This window comes from Entelurus aequoreus, linkage group LG20, assembly GCF_033978785.1.
Source record: "Entelurus aequoreus isolate RoL-2023_Sb linkage group LG20, RoL_Eaeq_v1.1, whole genome shotgun sequence".
In the NCBI taxonomy this organism is placed as follows: domain Eukaryota; kingdom Metazoa; phylum Chordata; class Actinopteri; order Syngnathiformes; family Syngnathidae; genus Entelurus; species Entelurus aequoreus.
The window spans coordinates 17,014,394-17,035,836 of NC_084750.1; the positions used below are offsets into that span (position 1 = coordinate 17,014,394).

The following is a 21,443-nucleotide window of genomic DNA, read 5'->3' on the forward strand; positions in this document are numbered from 1 at the left end:
ACGTGCAGTGCTGTTTTTAAATGACCGCAAGTCTTGAACTATAGAAAGTATTTCAATGGGTGAAATCTGCGCTTTTGGGTGTTATAGGAGTTATTACGGTAATCTACGTCACAGCAGGTCAGACCAGGAACAAAGCAGAGTGGGCGGGGCTTGTTTACAGAGCAGCCAGCCCGAAAATGCGTGTGTCAGGAACAGATGGGGAAGCAGATTTGGACAACAAAGTTCTGCAAAAAATTATAATGTACCATAGCGTAGGTGTTTATTACCCTTTGCATTCATATTTTTCTGTTTTTTACATTTTTGTTGTGTTTTGCTTGATTGTAAAAGATACACAACTATGGAGGAGCTAGTCTGAGAAGTAAAAAAGGAGCGACGTTCATATGTTGTTAATATTCAGTGTTTTATTGTTCATAGTTAATACAGTGTACACGTATAGAACCGATAAGAGTACCGATGAATATTGTTAAGGAATATCGATACTGGTATCGGTATCGATAGAATCCTAACGATATACTGTACATCCCTACCCTTCACATAACCAATTAGGGTAGTAAGTTGAGGTACTATACTTACCGGGGAACTATTTTAGTCCTGTGATGCATGGATGTGAATGAGTCAACAGGAAAATGAAGCATGTGTGTGCTCTTGTATTTCTAGCCTTCTTGAGACATGAAGAAGGAAAAGTATCTTCCATATGAGGAGGTGTGAACAAATGATGACATAAATCATGGTCCCAATAACATTGCATCTAATAGAGAATGTCTCATTTGCACCCCTGCTGGTGAAATCTATCAAAATGAGGGTGGTCCCAAAAAGGAGGGATTTTTTTAATTGACTGTGTATCGCTTTAAAAGTGCTCCCCCTCTAGTCAACATATGAAAAAACAAGTGTGTGTAAGAAATTGAAATGCGCCCCCTTTGGCCAAAATTAATAATAAAAAAATTAAAATAAATATGTATATAGAGACATACTGTAATAACTTGAAGTAAATAATGAAGATTAAAAACCAATTACAAACAAAAAAAATAATTATTAACTAAAAGCAGCCTTTTTCTCACAATGTGTCGAATTTTTTCTTATAAAATTGGGACCCATTTCTCATATTCTTTCTGTTTCTGTAATATTGTATTATTTTCTCGTAATATTATTAAATTTTTATGTAAAATGATTACTTTTTAATGCAAAGTAGTGACATTTGTCATATAAAATTCTGACCTTTATCACAATATTGCCAATGTTTTTGTTGTTCTTGTAAAATAGTGAATTTTATTTTTTTTGCCAAGTAAAATTCAGATTATTATTATTATAATATTGCCAATATTTTAAAGTTTTCTTATAAATTGTGACTTTTGTTGAGTAAAATTACGACTCTTTTCATAAAATTGCCAACATTATAAGCTTTTCTTGTAAAATTGCGACTGTTATTGAGTAAAATTCCAACTTTAATCATAATATTGCACAAATGTTCAGTTTTTCTTATATAATTTTGACTTGAGTAGAGTAAAATTACGACCTTTATTATAACACTAGAGGTAGCCATTTTTCGGAGGTCTCAAGAAGGGGACAAATACAAGAAAGTGTGTGTGTGTGTGTGTGTGTGTTTTCTTGTATTTCTACCCTTCTTGAGACATGAACATTGATTGATTGATTAATTGAAACTTTTATTAGTAGATTGCACATTACAGTACATATTCCGTACAATTGACCACTAAATGGTAACACCTGAATAAGTTTTTCAACTTGTTTAAGTTGGGGTCCACGTTAATCAATTCATGGTAACAAAGAAAAGTACCTTCCATATGAGGACCGGTGAATAAGTTAGGACTGAAATCATGGTCCCAATACAGAAAACCATTGCATCTAATAGAGAGCCAAATGCTAGAGTCTGTGAGCATTGCCCCAAAGTCAGGATTTTTGTGTTGATTTAATGTGCATACAAAGGTAAACATTGACAGGTGCAAAGGCAGAAATATATGATAAAACAAGACGGCAGCTAAAGAAGGACTTCGCTATTCATCCCCGAAAAAACCTGCCATGTGAACAGCTGATTTTACGACTTCCAGTGCTGACGTAAGGCAACCGGCGTCCCATATGTGACCATAGGATGAACAAATACATTACGCTACTAACACTATAGTGGCCATTAACAGTTAGCTTCTACAGCTGGGTTGCCCAAAGTGCGGCACAGGGGCCACCTGTGGTCCTTGACTTGTTTGTCATCGGCCTTAAGCACATTACAAAAAACAAAACAAAAAATATCAAAATAAGGGTGGTCCCAAAAAGGAGGGACTTTTCAAATTGACTGTGTGTCGCTTTTAAAAGTGCTCCCCCTCTGGTCAACATATGAAATAACAAGTGTGTAAAAATTTGAAGTGCTGCCCCTCTGGCCAACACATGTAATAACAAATGTGTGTAAGAAATTGAAATGCGCCCCCTTTGGCCAAAATTAATTTTAAAAAATTAAATAAATATGTATATAGAGACATACTGTAATAACTTGAAGTAAATAATGACGATGAAAAACCAATTACAAACAACAAATTAAAAAAATGCATAGTATGTACACTACCGTTCAAAAGTTTGGGGTCACATTGAAATGTCCTTATTTTCAATGAAGATAACTTTAAACTAGTCTTAACTTTAAAGAAATACACTCTATACATTGCTAATGTGGTAAATGACTATTCTAGCTGCAAATGTCTGCTTTTTGGTGCAATATCTACATATATATAGAGGCCCATTTCCAGCAACTATCACTCCAGTGTTCTAATGGTACAATGTGTTTGCTCATTGGCTCAGAAGGCTAATTGATGATTAGAAAACCCTTGTGCAATCATGTTCACACATCTGAAAACAGTTTAGCTCGCTACAGAAGCTACAAAACTGACCTTCCTTTGAGCAGATTGAGTTTCTGGAGCATCACATTTGCGGGGTCAATTAAACGCTCAAAATGGCCAGAAAAAGAGAACGTTCATCTGAAACTCGACAGTCTATTCTTGTTCCTAGAAATGAAGGCTATTCCACAAAATTGTTTGGGTGACCCCAAACTTTTGAACGGTAGTGTATATATTATTAATGTTGTAAATACACATCTTTATATATCTAGAAAGGGTGGTCCTAAAAAGGTAGGCATTATTCGGAGGTCTCAAAATGGTCAGAAATACAAGTGTGTGTGTGTGTGTGTGTGTGTGTGTGTGTGTGTGTGTGTGTGTGTGTGTGTGTGTGTGTGTGTGTGTGTGTGTGTGTGTGTGTGTGTGTGTGTGTGTGTGTGTGTGTGTGTGTGTGTGTATCTCACCAGCACATTCAGGATTGTCTTCATCAAAGCTCACAGCGAAATCATGTGACACCTTCACGCGGGGAAGAGAACACAGTGCCTATTACCGCCGAGCCACAGGAAAGTCAGCGCTACTGTACTCCACGTCTCATACAATTTACAGCGACCCCGCCGCCTTTCATCTTGAAACACACACACACGCACACAAAGACGCGTTCTTACCCTTACCTTGAAGTCAGGCGGTATTAATGCTCCAAAACCGAAAGCGGGGAACATTTTATCACTGGAGAGAGTTATTGAAGGGGGAAAAAAAGAAAGAGGAAAATTAGATGAAAGAATGAGGAATTAATGAGTGCGCGTGTGTGTGAGTGTGTCACTACGAGGTGAACGATGATGGATGGCGCGCACGCCGCACCTGTCGTAGTCTTGGCAGATCTCCCCCACGGCCACTAGAGCCTTGAGATACTCATTGGGCTGGTAGGGGTGGATGTAATGGAGGGAGCAGCTGTTTCGAGGGTCCCCGTTGGAGGCTGTGAAGTCTATTGCCACCTAACACACACACACACACACACACACACACGCTATATAATATATATATATACACTTGGACAGCATGAGTGGGCCCAGGCTCATAATTGCACCCGGTGATTAAACTTGACGGAACTTACTGTGAACTGGATTTGACAGCCTCCCATGATATAATCCAAGAAGGAATACATTTTGATGATCTGCCGTGGGAAATATGTTCAAAATATTAGTCGCCGGGGAGGAAGTTTAACGAAGTCGGCGGACAGAGCCGCGACAAACAAAATACTCAATTAACCTCCCGAGGCCCAGTAATGCATTTATGACCTCGGTATGGGACAAGCACCTCTCAGCCGAAATGACTAAAAAGCTGTTACCTGGCGTGGGAGTAAGTCCGTGTATTGCACGTTTTAAGTGAGTCTCAAGTCTTCGATCCCAAGTAGGAGTCATGACTCCAGACAACACTGCAAAAACTGAAATCTAAGTAAGATGAAATATCTCAAATAAGGGTGATATTTGCTTATTTTCTGTCTGATAAGATAATTCTTCTCACTAAGCAGATTTTATGTTAGAGTGTTTTGGTCCTAAATGATCTCAGTAAGATATTACAGCTTGTTGCTGAGATTTGATGACCTATATTGAGTAAAACATGCTTGAAACTAGAATATCAACTGTTGCAAAGCTGCGTCATCAACACTCACAAGTATAAAACTACTTTTTCAAAGTAATCATTTCTTATTTCAAGCATGAAAAAAAAATCATGACTTTGACACAATTGTGTCTCATAATTAAAACGGATGACAGCCAAATGGACTTTGCTGTTTTAGTTTCAATGAAACAATAGAAAATACGTACTCATATAGTAGTACAGTTGGCACAGTACAGTAAACTGACAGTTAATATTGAAACATTTAACATTTGACATTTCTAACAATTTTGAACAGAGATAGTTCATGCACATTCAGATGGATTTTTCAAAATTACAATTAAAACATTTTTGGCCAGGGGCCGGGCTGTATATATGCGCACTAATTGACTGAAAGAGCACGCACTTGGTGCAATGATGTCATGTTATCCATGGAAAAATGCATTTTTAGACCATGTGATTTGCCTGAGCGGCTTGGAGACCCCGAGAGTAACAAGCGGTTGCCTTGTTGCCTTTCCATTAATTATTCAGAGCTTTATTTGTCCATTCTTAACATGTACAAGACACATAAGAACTGAAATTACATTTTCGGCACAATCCCGCTAAGAGCAGACATACGTTACAGGGAGACAAGACGGGACCGCCAACGGATCAGCCACTTAGGGCGCTCCTTAAAAAGGTGGGAAAAAGGTGACATTGGGGAAGGGGGGGAGAGTAAAAAAAATATCAGTCTGAGGCTGGACCCTCAGGAATGGTCCAGACTGAGTCCGAGGAAAAAACCTCACATAGCATGGCACACATAAACATGGTACATGTAATCACAACAACTCGCAACAGAGTCATCCAACAGGACTTTGGAGGCCGGCAGCTGCTGTTGAGCGCTACTCAGCCCCCACAACCCCGGAGGAATTAAGCAGTGGTGAAGGCGTTGATTTGGGGAGGGGTGTGTGCGTGCATGTATACCCAATTAACTTGGGTGAGATGTTGGAATTGTCTTTATGGGCCGAGGCCGGCCCCAAGAGTTCAAGAGTTCAAGAGTCCGACCCAGGTGCTTTTGAAAAAAAAAGGGAAAGGTCAAAAGCGTCCATCTTTGAGGAGTCCTCAGGGGAGTGTTTTCAAACAGCCTGTTCCTCAAGGCCATTCGAGGGAGTCAAATCGTAGATTAAGATGTTGTTTTTTCTTCGAGCAGTCAAAACAATGACATTCCTGCTCTGTATGCTGGCTCTGACAATTCCAATTTATTATTTCTCTAACTTCATCAAGATGGAATCTACCTTGCGATTCAAATCAGCAATCGCTCCAGTCTGTGATCCCACAGCACGACCCAATCCTTCCATTGCGTTGAACAGCCTGTTGGCCCCTTGAGTGGCTGCCATCGTCTTCCGAATTTGACGATACACCAGAGCAATGCCCAGCCCAATCAGCAAATTCCCTGCGATCACAGCTCCAAATAGGTAGATGTCTTCCACGTCCTCGATGGAAAGGACTGAGAGGCACATGATTCTCCAAGTATTCCAGGAGTCTCTCACGTACCCCGCAGCAATGGTTCCATCAGGGCAGCCAGGCTCCCCCGAACCTCTTTTCCTTGTCGAAAAGACTGTGTCAATTGCGTCGAGAGTCCAGTTGATCAAATTCATTTTGATGTTTAGATTTGAGGACAGCTCAAGAAAAGAGGCTTCAAAAAGTTCGGACAAAGACAAGGACACAAGAAAGCAAGCGGGAAGGAGGAGGAGCAGGGAAAAATGCGACCACCCTCACCAAGAGGCAAGACAGAAAGAACAATACACTAGTTTGCTGGTTTCAAGAATTTTAATGCCGAGCGCCTATCATTATGTCAAGATAATGGCACTAGCATTTACTTAATTTAAGAATATTTTTCAACATATTGAGCAAAAAGGTCTCTTTTTTTTTTTTTCTACCAAGAAAAGTGCACTTGTTATTAGTGAGAATATACTTATTTGAAGGTATTTTTGGGTTCATTGAAGTTAGCTAATTTTACTTGTTTTGGAAAGAGGAGAAATATAACCTTAGAGGAAAAAATAATTTAAAACATTTATTTGCACGTACAACACTTAAAACTTTTAGCATAACAGTATGTGGAATTAAATTATGGAATGGATTAAGTAAAGAAGTTAAAAATTGTACTGACATGATCCAGTTTAAGAGGTTGTTTAAATTAATAGTGCTTACAAAGTACAAAGAAGAAGAATTATGAGAAAAACTTCCAACCTTATTGAAAATATTCTTCATCTCAGTATGTTAATAATGACTGAATTAATTTATTACATATTACAAACTGTTGTATATACTAATTCATAGATGTTATTTTATTATATAAAAAGGTCAGTAAATGATTTTATATAATTGTAAACGCTTTGAAGTGGGAAAGGGGTAGGATTAAATAAGCTTTGCTTCTTCCTACTCCTTTTCGGGCATGATGTAAATGAAATGATATGAAATTGTGTGATGTATTATGATGTAAATATGTTCATGTTCGAAATAAACTAAAAGAAAGAAAGAAAGAAAGTCTTGACAGGCCAAATTTTCTTCTTCTATTGGCAGATAATTTTGCTTAGTTCAAGTAAAATACCCCTAATTTTTTAAAATTTTTTCTTGTTTTTGAACACTGACTTTTTGCAGTGAAGACAGTCGAGAGTCACCGACTTCCCTTATCTCAACCATAATCAGATATTTCTAATGCATTTACATTACACCCTTTAATTACAATTCATTTAGAGTGATAGAGGGGTTAAGGGACTTAATGCCCTTGCTTTAAACCAGACCTGGGCAAAATACGGCCCGCGGGCCACATGCGGCCCGTTAACCGCGCCTTGAAAGTCTTAGACAAGAAGAGTATACGATATTGTCATTGCCAAATTTTAACCAAATACAATATTTTAAGTTTTACCAATTTTATTTTGTTACACTCAATCAAACTGTTTTTTAAATGCTTGGATAACTCTGCTCCCCAATTGCTCTGCAAGGCAATTACAAGACTGCAAAGTGGTACCAGATCTACCACCCGAGCAATGTCAAAAGGCAACTGTTGCGTTCCATTCCGTAGAACATCTTTTGCCCAGACTGCCTTTTCAATAAAAGGACCACAACTATGGAACTCTCTACCTTAAACTTTGAAAAGTATACCTGCACTTGTCACTTTCAAAAAACAAACAAAATTGTGGCTCGTTGAGCAACAATCGTGTTCCCATGTTTAGTTTTTACTAATTGATTCTTATCTAGTCTGCACTTTGTCTGTGTTATTATTATTATTGGCTTTTATCTAGTCTGCACTTTGTCTGTGTTATTATTATTATTGGCTTTTTTCTAGTTGGCACTTTGTCTGTATTATTACTGTTATCATTATTATCGACTCCTCTTTGCCTCATTCTTTTTATTTTCCTATTTTTAATGATGTTAGATCTGTGTTGTTGTTGTTGTTGTTGTTGTTGTTGGGGACAAGTGTTGTAAATTAGCTTTGGCTACAAACACTATGATGCATAAATTGGATAACTGTTTCAGATATCTATGTTTCTGTATCTGTCCCTATTTCACATAAACCTTTATATAAGATGTTTTTTAGATCTTTAACATCAAAACTGTCGGCGCCATTATGATGTGCAGTGCTGTTTTTAAATGACCGTAAGTCTTGAACTATAGAAAGTATTTCAATGGTCGAAATCTGCGCTTTTGGGTGTTACAGGAGTTATTACTGGTAATCTACGTCACAGCAGCTCAGACCAGGAACAAAGCAGAGTGGGCGGGGTTTGTTTTCAAACGCGTGTGTCAGAAACAAATGCGGAAGCCGATTTTTACGTGATAATAAATCATATTGTAGGTGTTTATTACACGTTGCTTTTCCATTTTTGTTGTGTTTTGCTTGGTCTGAGAAGTAAAAGAGGAGCGACGTTCATATGTTGTTAATATTCAGTGTTTTAATGTTCATAGTAAATATTGTAAATCCCACTTTCTTTATTTTGATGTACATTTTGGGTGTCCCATTCAGTAAAAAACTGGTAAAAATTACACTCCGTTTTTTTTGGGGTGGTATGTTTTTTTAACTCTTGTGACTTTTGGTATTAGTGTTCCTGGAAAAGTTAAAGTTAAACTACCAAAGTACACACACTAGATGTGGCGAAATTATTCTCTGCATTTGACCCATCACCCCTGATCACCCCCTGGGAGGTGAGGGGAGAAGTGAGCAGCAGCGGTGGCCGCGCCCGGGATTCATATTTTGGTGATGTAACCCCCAATTCCAACCCTTGATGCTGATTGCCAAGCAGGGAGGTAATGGCTCCCATTTTTATAGTCTTCGGTATGACTCGGCCGGGGTTTGAACTCACAACCTACCGATCTCAGGGCGGACACTCTAACCACAAGGCCACTGAGTAGGTTGGCCACTGAGTAGGTTGTGATGTGCAGTGCTGTTTTTAAATGACCATAACTCTTGAACTATAGAAAGTATTTCAATGGTCGGAATCTGCGCTTTTGAGTGTTATAGGAGTTATTACGGTAATCCACGACACAGCAGCTCAGACCAGGAACAAAGCAGAGTGGGCGGGGCTTGTTTTCAAACGCGTATTTCAGAAACAAATGCGGAAGCAAATTTTTACGTGATAAAATATCATATTGTAGGTGTTTATTATTTTGCTGTTTTTTCACATTTTTGTTGTGTTTTGCCTGGTCTGTGCCCTACAATTCACATTAGTTCTCGCAGCTTGCTGCGTCCTTCATCGATGCACGAGCTGAGTGATCCTCCGCTGAGAGTTGAATTGTTGAAGACCGCAGCAGGTCTCCAAGGTGAACAGCCTCTGGCATGTTAGAACAAGATTGGATCAAAGGATTACTCTCAATAGATCGCAACGTGGGTTTTTTGCTCTGCTACTTATAAACTGTTTGTTTGTTTGGAGTGACAGCCTTCACGCTCTTCTTCTTCTTTTCATTTCGACTTTCATACGTTGTTAATATTCAGCGTTTTATTGTTCATAGGTCAGTGTTTCCCACACATTCATTTATTTGTGGCGGCTATCCACGAAAGAATTACGTCCGCCACAAATAAAAAAAATAAAAGATTAAAAAAAATTTTTATTTTTTTTTTAAATTTAAATTTAAAAAAAATACAATTATTTTTTATTTTTTTGTCCTGTCCAGCTTCTCAGGCAAATCATATAGTTGATGTAGATGCCCATATAGGCTGTTCAGATTTACTTTACAAAAGAGAAGTGTAGAATACTTCTCTTGTTGCCTTGTTTGTATTTGACCACTACTGTTTTCTGTTTATTTGTTACTGACTGTGGCAGGACACCTCTGCCTCTGTTTCACTTTATGTTGCTGGTAAATAATATGGTTGTAGTAGTAGGCTAAAGTTAAATTATTTAGTATGCACTAATTAAAGGGGCAGCGCTTTAAGAGACATTTTAGCTTTTATATTTTATAAGATATATTTTTTGTAAGAACCACAATTAATAAATATATTTCAGTGAATAACTTATTGTTCAAATCTGTATATAAATATGTACATAAAGTGTTGTAATTATATTGTAAAATGGATGAATGGATGGACGTTTAAAACAAAACTGTTATTATTAATTAGTAAGTATACATTTTTTGAGCCTTTTTAGAGAAAATCATATCATTGTAGTAAATTATGCAAATTACTCGATGATGTCATGATGACCAAGCCCATAGCCACGCCCATAGCCACGCCCCCACCGCCACAGGTATCTTGGCAGTTTATGGGAAACACTGCATAGGTAATATTGTAAATCCCACTTTCTTTATTTTCGTGTACATTTTGGGTGTCCCATTTAGTAAAAAACTGGAAAATTCCATTCCGTTTTTTTGGGGTGGTCTGTCATAATGTTTTTAGAACTCTATCGGACTTTTGGTATTAGTTTTTCCTGGAAAAAAGGGACCCAAACACACATACTGTACAGCAGACTATGATTTAAATGAATAAAAATGACAATAAATTTTACGGTGTTCTTTACAGCATATTACTATTAATTTAAAAAAAAAACCTGCATGCAAACCTTTTCTTTTACTTTATCCCCCCAAAGCACGAGGCTGACTGCTTGACTCCGTCTCAGAGGATACAGAGAAGCCAGGAGAGAAACACTCCACAATGTAACCCAGCTGCAGGGTAAGTTGTACTTACTTCCTGGGTTGTTACTTGAATTTTGGGGATGGGCGAAGACCCAGAGCTGATTGGGTTACGAGTTGGGTCACAAAAACTACCCAACTCCTTAGAAATAACCCATAAGTATGACCCAACAGGCTCAACCCAGCATTTTGGTAAAAAAAATAACCCAGCGGTTTTTAGCGCGTAGATAGGCCTACAATGCAACCTGCTTGAGTCAGTCCCTTCTTTGTCGACAATTCCCAATACATCGGGTTTTCCTATCAAAAAGTGCCTGCTTAAGTTAACGCCGACATGCATGGTCGACCACTTTTGTCGGCATAAAATGTGAAATGTGATACCATTAACAAAAATGTCTCGAAACAGCCCACTATCTATAATACAGGCATCAGATCATTGTCTCCAAAGTGCTATTAGTTAAAGAGTTCATTAGAGACAACAATCTTAACGTCACTGGTCTCAGAGAGACTTGGCTAAAACGAGATTAGTTTTTTCTGCCTAAAGAGGCATCTCCTTCTAACTGTACGAGTTCACATGTAGCTCGTTATCTTAAAAGGGGTGGAGGGGTCACATCAATCTCCGATGAAAACCTTAACTAAATAAATACAAACATTTTTAGATGCTTACTGTGAGGTCTGTTACACCGCTACTGCTCTACCTAGCTGTTAACTATTGCCCTCCTGGGCCCTATTCAGACTTTATCAGCGAATTCTCAGGGTTTGTTGCTGATCTCGTGACGCATGCAGATAATATAGTTATTATGAGCGATTTTAATATCCATATGAATACCCCGTGAGACCCTCTGTGCGTGGCACTCCAGACTGTAATTGTAACATTAATACTGCCACAACTACAACTCTCGCTTGCCTACTGCCCTCGGTAATGGCATCATTCCCAAAAAATGTGGACTTTATCGATAACCTCAGTAACGACTTAACGGCGCCCTGCACAACGCCATTGATAGTAATGTAACCCATCTGCAGGGTAAGTTGTACTTCCTAGCTGGGTTGTTACTTGAATTTTGGGGATGGGCGAAGACCCAGAGCTGATCGGGTCACAAAAACCAACTCCTTAGAAATAACCCATAAGTATGACCCAACAGGCTCAACCCAGCATTTCGGCACAAAAAATAACCCAGCAGTTTTTAGTGCGTACAGTGCAACCTGCTTGAGTCGGTCCCGTTTTTGTCCATCGGGTTTTCCTTACTATCAAAAAGTGCCTGCATAAATTAACGCCGACATGCATGGTCGACCACTTTTGTCAGCATAAAATGTGAAACCCAAAAGTTGTAATTTTTCTTAAAAATGACACCTTTGGGTTCGTTCATCTGCTGCAGTATTGTTAACATCCTCGTTATCGATAAGCTCCAAATAAATTAATTCTACCACAGTAACAAAATACATCCATTTTTTTTAGATTGTTTGCCACTGAAAAAAGAATACAATATTTTATTATCAGTATTATTATTATTATTATCATTATTATTTTAATATATTTAAATCAGCATTTTATTTGCTGCTATTAACAGCACTGTACACCTTGGCAAATCTGGCTCGAACTAACAGGCAACATCACTGCCCCCTATATCCCCACCGTGGAATTACAGCTCTGAACCGTATGCATTACTCTCGTCACTACAATATCGTAGGAAAACAGAAGAATCAAAATCCTGTTAGAATAAAGAATATATTTTACCTTACAGTGGTTGATAATGACGACGCCAGAGTTTCTGTAATTCTTCTTTTTCATCTGGTATTTCGGGTTGATACACTCCCACTGAATCTGCATAAAGAAATATGAATATTATAAGATACTTATGGTATGATGCTCAAGGTGCTGTGTGACATGCATCATCTCTGTGTTACAGGTGACAAAGCAAATTAGTGGGTAACACTTTGTGTTACAACCATTAGTAAATACTGAATTCATCATTTATACAGTAAAGCATATTTCAGACATGAATACTCATTAGTATGCGGGTTATAAACACATTTATACATTTTTTTAACCTGATATTTAACTAATATTTGTTGACTAGCTCTTGCTCCAAAAAAGTGTTTATTCTACTTAACAATACCCTCATTACCTACAGCATACCCAGTACGGATTCATTTTATTTATATTATTTATTATGGGAAAAATTGCTTCAACTCATTGATACTCAATTATTAGCAGTCATGCTCTCCCCCTAGAAGAAGGAATTTTTTCATGCCTCCCGAATTGAAATACTGCTAAAAAGCTTATTTTTATTTTTATTTTTAAATACACTATATTGCCAAAAGTATTTGGCCACCCATCCAAATGACCAGAATCAGGTGTCCTAATCAATAAATGTAAATAAATAAATAAATCACTTGGCCCGGCCACAGGTGTATAAAATCAAGCACTTAGGCATGGAGACTGTTTCTACAAACATTTGTGAAAGAATGGGCCGCTCTCAGTGATTTCCAGCGTGGAACTGTCACAGGATGCCACCTGTGCAACAAATCCAGTCGTGAAATTTCTGATGGACGAGTTTGGGTTTGGAGGTTGCCAGGAGAACGCCACATTTCGGACGGCATTGTGCCGAGTGTGAAATTTGGTGGAGGAGGAATTAAGGTGTGGGCTTGTTTTGCAGTCTACGCATATCTCTTATGTGTGACTGCCATCCACTGCTCACACTTATCATTTCACCATGTACCAAATAAAACGGCTTCGAGGTCGGTAAGCACAACCAAAATATTTCTGTACATTAGGCGCACTTGTTTTGAGAAAATGAAAGGATTTTAAATGCGACTTATAGTCCGAAAAATACGGTATTTATTCATGTATTTATTTATTTTTCTCTATGTGTCAAGGTAGTTGTTGACTAGCACTTTCTTGAAACAAAAGGTTTATATTTCCTTTAAATTATTATAGTATACCCTTCAGGGGTGTAACGGTACGTGTATTTGTATTGAACCGTTCGGTACGGGGGTTTCGGTTCGGTTCGGAGGTGTACCGAACGAGTTTCCACACAAACATATTAAGTAAACTAAGCTAAAGTCTTAACAAGCTGCTCCGCTTCTTCTGTCTCTGTCTCTGTCAGTACTCTACATAGCACCCAGCATTGTCCCACCCACAGAGCGGTAACAGCCAATCAGCAGTGCGTATTCAGAGCGGTAACAGCCAATCAGCAGTGCGTATTCAGAGCGCATGGAGTCAGTGCTTCTGCGGTGGGGTTAGCAGATAGGTGTTTAGCAGGTAAGCATCAGGCAGCGGACTCTCCCCACATTATAAAAGTCAACTACTAGTAACATCACTATGAGCCCGTTGACATTCTAGAAACAAACGGCAGCTCAGCTTGCTCGCAATCCTGGCTTGAGGTGAAGGATAATTAGCTTTTAGCGTAACGTTAGCTCATTTTGCGGTGTGTGTGTGTTACGGACAGCAAAGCCCTGTCTGTCTGTTATTTCACTTTACCTTTTTCTGTGTTGATTGAGCTGTGTTGAAGCAGCAAAAAAGGACATTATGTTAAATGAAGAGTTTCTGTCTCTGATAGTTGATATAATAATGTAAGTGCATCATTAAGCCTACATGAACTCCATGGTGTTCAGGGATGAATAGTCTCTCCTATTGCTATTGTACTATTTGTTCAGCTATAGTTACATTAATCATTAGTAATGCAGCAGCCTAGTTTTGAATGGCAGGGTCCCTGCTATCACATGTTGATACAAATATAACATTTACATAATAAAAATCAACTACAGGCTTCCCAAATGCTGTAATAAATTAAGCATGATGAGTTGACTTGAAACGGTTTAATGTTGCACTTTTTATATGTAGAAGAAAAGTTTTGTCATTTTATTTAATCTGACAACTTGAGGCAGTTTGATGTTGATTAACGTGGGCAGAAATATTATAGTGTTCCCAATGTTAAAAGGATAAAGCCATTGTTTACAAATTTGGTAAATAAATAACCAAAACATTTATATTTTGTTTTCTTACTGTACCGAAAATGAACCGAACCGTGACCTCTAAACCGAGGTACGTACCGAACCGAAATTTTTGGGTACCGTTACACCCCTAATACCCTCATTACCTACAATATTCATGGTATGGATTAATTGGGTTTACATTATTTCTTAAGGAAAAATTGCTTTAACTCATTGGTTCTCAACTATTCCCCCCCCCGAGGAGACAACAAATGTCCATCCACCTTAATTGAAACACCTTTATTTATTTATCATTATTGAACTTTTCCTCCTTTTTTAAACATCTGTGCCCTTCACACTACGAAAGAACACATTTCACACAGACTGCCGTCAGAGCAAAGTTCAACAGCCTGTATTTGTGATGATATGAGTGCCCATGGCATTGTGAGTAACTCGTACATCTGGAGGGGGACATCGTTCATGCTCGGACAAACAGGTTATGGGGCGACATCTGCTGACATCTTTTTTTTTAGGGAATACATCTAACCATTAGAGCCAGACAATGTTACAAAAGTAAGAATGTCAGCCATTTTTAGAACAACAACACCCGGAATAGGAAGCGTCAGTAGGAAAATAGCAATGGCATGTGACACTGTGGCGCTTTTTAAAATGGTTTTGAAGTCATCAAACTTGTATATCGTATCTCACTGATGATTCATGCTGCGCTCGGTTTTGATTACATTTCAGACCTCATCAACATCATTTGAATTGGGAGGAAATCCCATCTTGGTGATTAATGATAAACTGTATGAGTTTTGGTGGCTGTAATGAAACAGCGGTCTGCAAAAGATGACTAAATTTGGACATCTTTTTTTTAGAAGGACCCATACCTAGTTTAGATTTTTTGTATTGTCTTATTTTAACCTGCACAGCTTTCTGGTAGCTTTTACGGTCGTAAATAAATGCACACTTAGCTGACAGAGTTACTGCAGTCATTTCTAAGTGTTTACTCTCGTATTTGCACCCTCTTAAAAAAATAATTAATGGGTGCATTTGGTTAGTTGCTGTGGTACGATCCAGGTTGATACTGCCATGCTTTTGTTTAGAACACAGGTGTCAAACTCAAGGCCCGCCACATCATTTTATATGGCCCGCAAAATGGTAATAATATACTTTAATAAAGTATATTTTCTGACTAAATATTCGTTATTTTCATTTTGATATTCAAAAGACACATCTGCATGCTTATCTTTATATACATATCTTTTAACATTTTATATATTAATAATTACAGATGTCCGATAATGGCTTTTTTGCCGATATGCGATATTCCGATATTGTCCAACTCTTAATTACCGATTCCGATATCAACCGATACCGATATATACAGTCGTGGAATTAACGCCTAATTTTGTTGTGATGCCCCGCTGGATGCATTAAACAATGTAACAAGGTTTTCCAAAATAAATCAACTCAAGTTATGGAAAAAAATGCCAACATGGCACTGCCATATTTATTATTGAAGTCACAAAGTGCATGATTTTTTTTAACATGCCTCAAAACAGCAGCTTGGAATTTGGGATATGCTCTCCCTGAGAGAGCATGAGGAGGTTGAGGTGGGTGGGGTTGGGGGGGTGGGGTTGGAGGGGGAGGTATTTTGGGGGTAGAGGGTAGCGGGGGGTGTATATTGTAGCGTCCCGGAAGAGTTAGTGCTGCAAGGGGTTCTGGGTATTTGTTCTGTTGTGTTTATGTTGTGTTACGGTGCGGATGTTCTCCCGAAATGTGTTTGTCATTCTTGTTTGGTGTGGGTTCACAGTGTGGCGCATATTTGTAAGAGTGTTAAAGTTGTTTATACGTCCACCCTCAGTGTGACCTGTATGGCTGTTGACCAAGTATGCCTTCTGTGTGTGACGAGCCGTAGGTATTATGTGATTTGGCCGGCACGCAAAGGCAGTGCCTTTAAGGTTTATTGGCGCTCCGTACTTCTCCCTACGTCCGTTTTGAAAAGGTCATACATTTTACTTTTTGAAACCGATACCGATAATTTCCGATATTACATGTTAAAGCATTTATCGGCCGATAATATGGGCAGTCCGATATTATCGGACATCTCTAGTTTTTACAACATTATATTGTTCATGGAAAAAAAGTACAAGTTCTGTTTTTATTCTGGCAACTTAGCTGCCAGTTTTTCTACCGTAAAAACAAATGTACCGTCTTTCCATTTACAGTAATACACCGTTAAAAACAACTACCGTAGATTTTGCAGTCAAAAACTGGCAGCTCAGTCAACAGAATTTTAACGCCAATTTTTAAAATAAATTTACAGTAATATGATGAAAAGAACACCGTAACATGTATTGTCATTTTTATTAATTTGATGGCTAGTTTGCCATAAAGTTAAGTATTTTTATTTATATTTATTTAGACGAAAACATGTTTGGAAAGTATGATAATATACTGTAATATTTGTTGCAATATTGAATACTGTTAAAGTTTAAAAGGTATGCAATTTCAAGCAGTATATTTATTTTTTCTGTCAAAATTTAAAAAAATATCCATTACCTTTAGTGAGAAAATATGAAATACTTTATTGACACTTATCATTTCTAGGTGTTTGCGGGCCAGATCTGGCCCCCGGTGCTTGAGTTTGATACCTGTGGCCTAAGGTTTATGTGTTAAATTAATAATAATCTGTGTGGATAACGCATGCATTCATATCATTTGATATGTTAAACTGTAAGTAGGTTAGATATCATTATTCAACATGATTAAAATCAAGAATAAAATTATTAATTCGGTGTTAATATTTGAGTGGGTCCTGGGCCTCTTTGTGGAGAGTCAAAAAGGTTAGGACCCCCGTCACAAGAGTTAATAGTAATCATAATGTATGCGGTTAGGGTTGGGTATCGAGTATCGATTGGAACCGGGACTAACTTTCCGATTCTCCCGGAATCGTTCAAAAGATTAAATTTCGATTCCTATTTTCGATACCAGTCCGCCGACCGGAAAAAAATATGTCCACCGAACCGGAAGAAGAAGCCGCTGAGCACCAACGAAGAAGCGCCCACCGCCGGAAGTGTTAGCATAGCCGAGCGAGTCAGTCAAGCTCAAGCGTGGATAGCGGGCGTCGGCGGTCGAAAGTGTAGCTTTACTTTACAAAAAAAAATGAAATAACCGCGAAATAACAGAGCTCCATGTCCATCAAGAAACGAGTGGAGAGAGAGCTGCAGATGTACCAGGACGTTCCACCGATACTTATGTCTGACGACCCTGCTGCATGGTGGTGGTCCGGTGGAACCATCAAAAGACTTATCCTTTGCTGTCAGATCTCGCTTTCTCCTATTTATGCGTTCAAGCTTCTTCCACACCCAGCGAACGTGTATTTTCCACAGCAGGAGACACTATCTGTCCAGAACGCTCACGCATCCTGCCTGAGAAGGCGGATATGGTCATTTTCCTAAACAAGAACTGTCTCTGATTTTATACTGTACCTGCTGCTAATCTGGACTGGGTTTTGCAAGTTGTTTCTTATTGTTTATTTGCTTTTCTGCACCAGGTTAGCCCATCAGTGGGAGCACGGTAACATTTTTAAGTACCTGCAGCATCATACACTTGTGTGTGTAAATGTGTTTTCATGAGGTTTCCTGCAGCATCATACACTTGTGTGTGTAAATGTGTTTTCATGAGGTTTCCTGCAGCATCATACACTTGTGTGTGTAGATGTGTTTTCATGAGGTTTCCTGCAGCATCATACACTTGTGTGTGTAGATGTGTTTTCATGAGGTTTCCTGCAGCATCATACACTTGTGTGTGTAAATGTGTTTTCATGAGGTTTCCTGCAGCATCATACACTTGTGTGTGTAAATGTGTTTTCATGAGGTTTCCTGCAGCATCATACACTTGTGTGTGTAGATGTGTTTTCATGAGGTTTCCTGCAGCATCATACACTTGTGTGTGTAAATGTGTTTTCATGAGGTTTCCTGCAGCATCATACACTTGTGTGTGTAAATGTGTTTTCATGAGGTTTCCTGCAGCATCATACACTTGTGTGTGTAGATGTGTTTTCATGAGGTTTCCTGCAGCATCATACACTTGTGTGTGTAGATGTGTTTTCATGAGGTTTCCTGCAGCATCATACACTTGTGTGTGTAAATGTGTTTTCATGAGGTTTCCTGCAGCATCATACACTTGTGTGTGTAAATGTGTTTTCATGAGGTTTCCTGCAGCATCATACACTTGTGTGTGTAGATGTGTTTTCATGAGGTTTCCTGCAGCATCATACACTTGTGTGTGTAAATGTGTTTTCATGAGGTTTCCTGCAGCATCATACACTTGTGTGTGTAAATGTGTTTTCATGAGGTTTCCTGCAGCATCATACACTTGTGTGTGTAAATGTGTTTTCATGAGGTTTCCTGCAGCATCATACACTTGTGTGTGTAAATGTGTTTTCATGAGGTTTCCCGCAGCATCATACACTTGTGTGTGTAAATGTGTTTTCATGAGGTTTCCTGCAGCATCATACACTTGTGTGTGTAAATGTGTTTTCATGAGGTTTTCAAAAATAAAGCTCTCTTGAGGAAAGTGTACCCCTGGGAAAATGTATTCATAATTTATAATATTTATATTCAAGTTCATAGATTTGATATTTATATTCTAGTTGAAAACAGCCCTGTGAGGAATTTATAGTAAAGTTCATAAAAAGTTAATAGAATTAAAATTGATGGAGAATGTCAGACTATTTCATTCAGAAAGACTGTAGGTTAGCTAGCTCATTTAAAATATCCTAAACTTTTTTTTGACCCTGCCTCTTAAAAGAATCGGAATCGAGAATCGTCAGGAATCGGAATCGAAACAAAGAATCGGAATCGGAATCGTTTGAATTCAAACGATACCCAACCCTACATGCGGTATATTGTCACATATCTCACTTTTTTTTATTGAAAGTGTGCAAATGCTTTGTTTTGTTTGTGCGAGGCTGTTTTTTACATTGATTTTCTCACCTGCTTGCCCTCTTGCTCCGCCCTCATCTCCTTAAACGTGGTCTGAAACTCCCCGATAAAATCATGCTTTCCGTTCGAGTCCCAGTCCCAAACTGTACACTGAAAGAGACACAAAGCCTTCGGTTAGAGCGCACCTGATCACACACGCGCGCACACACACACGCACACACACACACGCACACACACACGCACACACACACGCACACGCACTCACACACACACTTACGCACAAGAAAATGCCATGTTGAATGATTGATAACGAGGTGTTAGTGGGGGGGCAATGGAGCGGTGAAATATTAATCTGAGGATGCTGAGAGGGATGTGGCCTAAGAGACAACTTGCTGGTGTGTGTGTGTGTGTGTGTGTGTGTGTGTGTGTGTGTGTGTGTGTGTGTGTGTGTGTGTGTGTGTGTGTGTGTGTGTGTGTGTGTGTGTGTGTGTGTGTGTGTGTGGCTCCCAGGAACAAGATGAATGGCTGCAATCCCCAGGACAATGGGACGGTCAGCAGGTCGCAGCATGTGCAACAACAAAAAAATGCAATACTGTATTTTTCGGACTATAAGGCGCACTTAAAATCTTTTCATTTTCTCAAAACTCAACAGTGTGCCTCATAGGGTAGTACGGTATACCGGTATTGGTATAGTACCGCGATACTAACGAATCATATTCGGTACTATACCGCCTCTGAAAAGTACCGGTCCCCCCCCTCCCCAATCGTGGTCACGTCATGACATTGCTGGTTTTACGAACAGAGGAGCATGTTCGGCAGCGCACACACAAGGAGTACTTACAAGCAGACACAGTGTGTAGACAGAAAAGGGAGAATGGATGCATTTTGGTGTAAAAAGTAAAGATAAAGGTGAAGTTATAACACTGAAATGCCCTCAGGAAGAGGTGCTTTAAGACATCCATCCGCAGTCGGCAGTGTTTTAGCTACTTCTAAATCAGTATTCCTCGTCTCCATGGCAACAAATTAAGTGAGTTTCTTACAAGTAGTGTTATCACTGCAGGACGAGGAATAGCTAAACATGCTTCACTACACACCGTAGGAGGATACAATAGCTCACCGGCGTCACAATGTAAACAAACGCTATGGGTGGATCTACACCTGACATCCACTGTAATGATACCAAGTACAAGAGCGCATCTAGTCGATACTACTATGATTACATCGATATTTTTTATCGTCACAAAATCTTTTTTCCTGTTTTTAAAATTCATATTATGTTTATAAACTCAGGAAATACGTCCCTGGACACATGAGGACTTTGAATATGACCAATGTATGATCCTGTAACTACTTGGTATCGGATCGTTACCCAAATTTGTGGTATCATCCAAAACTAATGTAAAGTATCAAAGAAGAGAAGAATAAGTGATTATTACATTTTAACAGAAGTGTAGATAGAACATGTTGAAACAGAAAATAAGCAGATATTAACAGTAAATGAACAAGTGGATTAATAATTCATTTTCTACAGCTTGTCCTTAATATTTTGGACAAAATAATAGAATGGAAAATGACACAATATGTTACTGCATACGTCAGCAGACTAATTAGGAGTCTTTGTTTGTTTACTTACTACTAAAAGACAAGTTGTCTAGTATGTTCACTATTTTATTTAAGGACAAACTTGCAATAATAAACATATGTTTCATGTACCCTAAGATTTTTTGTTAAAATAAAGACAATAATGCAATTTTTTGTGGTCCCCTTTATTTAGAAAAGTATCAAAAAGTATCGAAATGGTATCGGGACAACAATAGAGCCTTATAAACCGGTGCGCCTAATGTACGAAATAATTTTGGTTGTGCTTACCGACGTCAAAGCGATTTTATTTGGTACATGGTGTAATGCTAAGTGTGACCAGTAGATGGCAGTCACACATAAGAGATACGTGTAGACTGCAATATGATGGCAGTCACACATAAGAGATACGTGTAGCCTGCCATATGATGGCAGTCAC

The 21,443-nt window shown here is 38.6% G+C and overlaps 1 protein-coding gene across 2 annotated transcripts in view; it reads right to left on the bottom strand.

Annotated features, from left to right (window-relative positions):
- LOC133635966 (copine-4) overlaps positions 1-21,443 on the bottom strand; it is a 95,069-nt gene that overhangs the window by 21,563 nt on the left and 52,063 nt on the right. For both annotated transcript variants that reach the window (XM_062029492.1, XM_062029491.1), the window contains exons 8-13: positions 19,478-19,576; positions 12,277-12,363; positions 3,943-4,002; positions 3,690-3,823; positions 3,503-3,557; positions 3,296-3,347 (exon numbers count right to left, since the gene is read on the bottom strand). In XM_062029492.1, the coding sequence (XP_061885476.1) occupies positions 3,296-3,347; positions 3,503-3,557; positions 3,690-3,823; positions 3,943-4,002; positions 12,277-12,363; positions 19,478-19,576 (487 nt within the window). The remainder of the gene's footprint in view (positions 1-3,295; positions 3,348-3,502; positions 3,558-3,689; positions 3,824-3,942; positions 4,003-12,276; positions 12,364-19,477; positions 19,577-21,443) is intronic.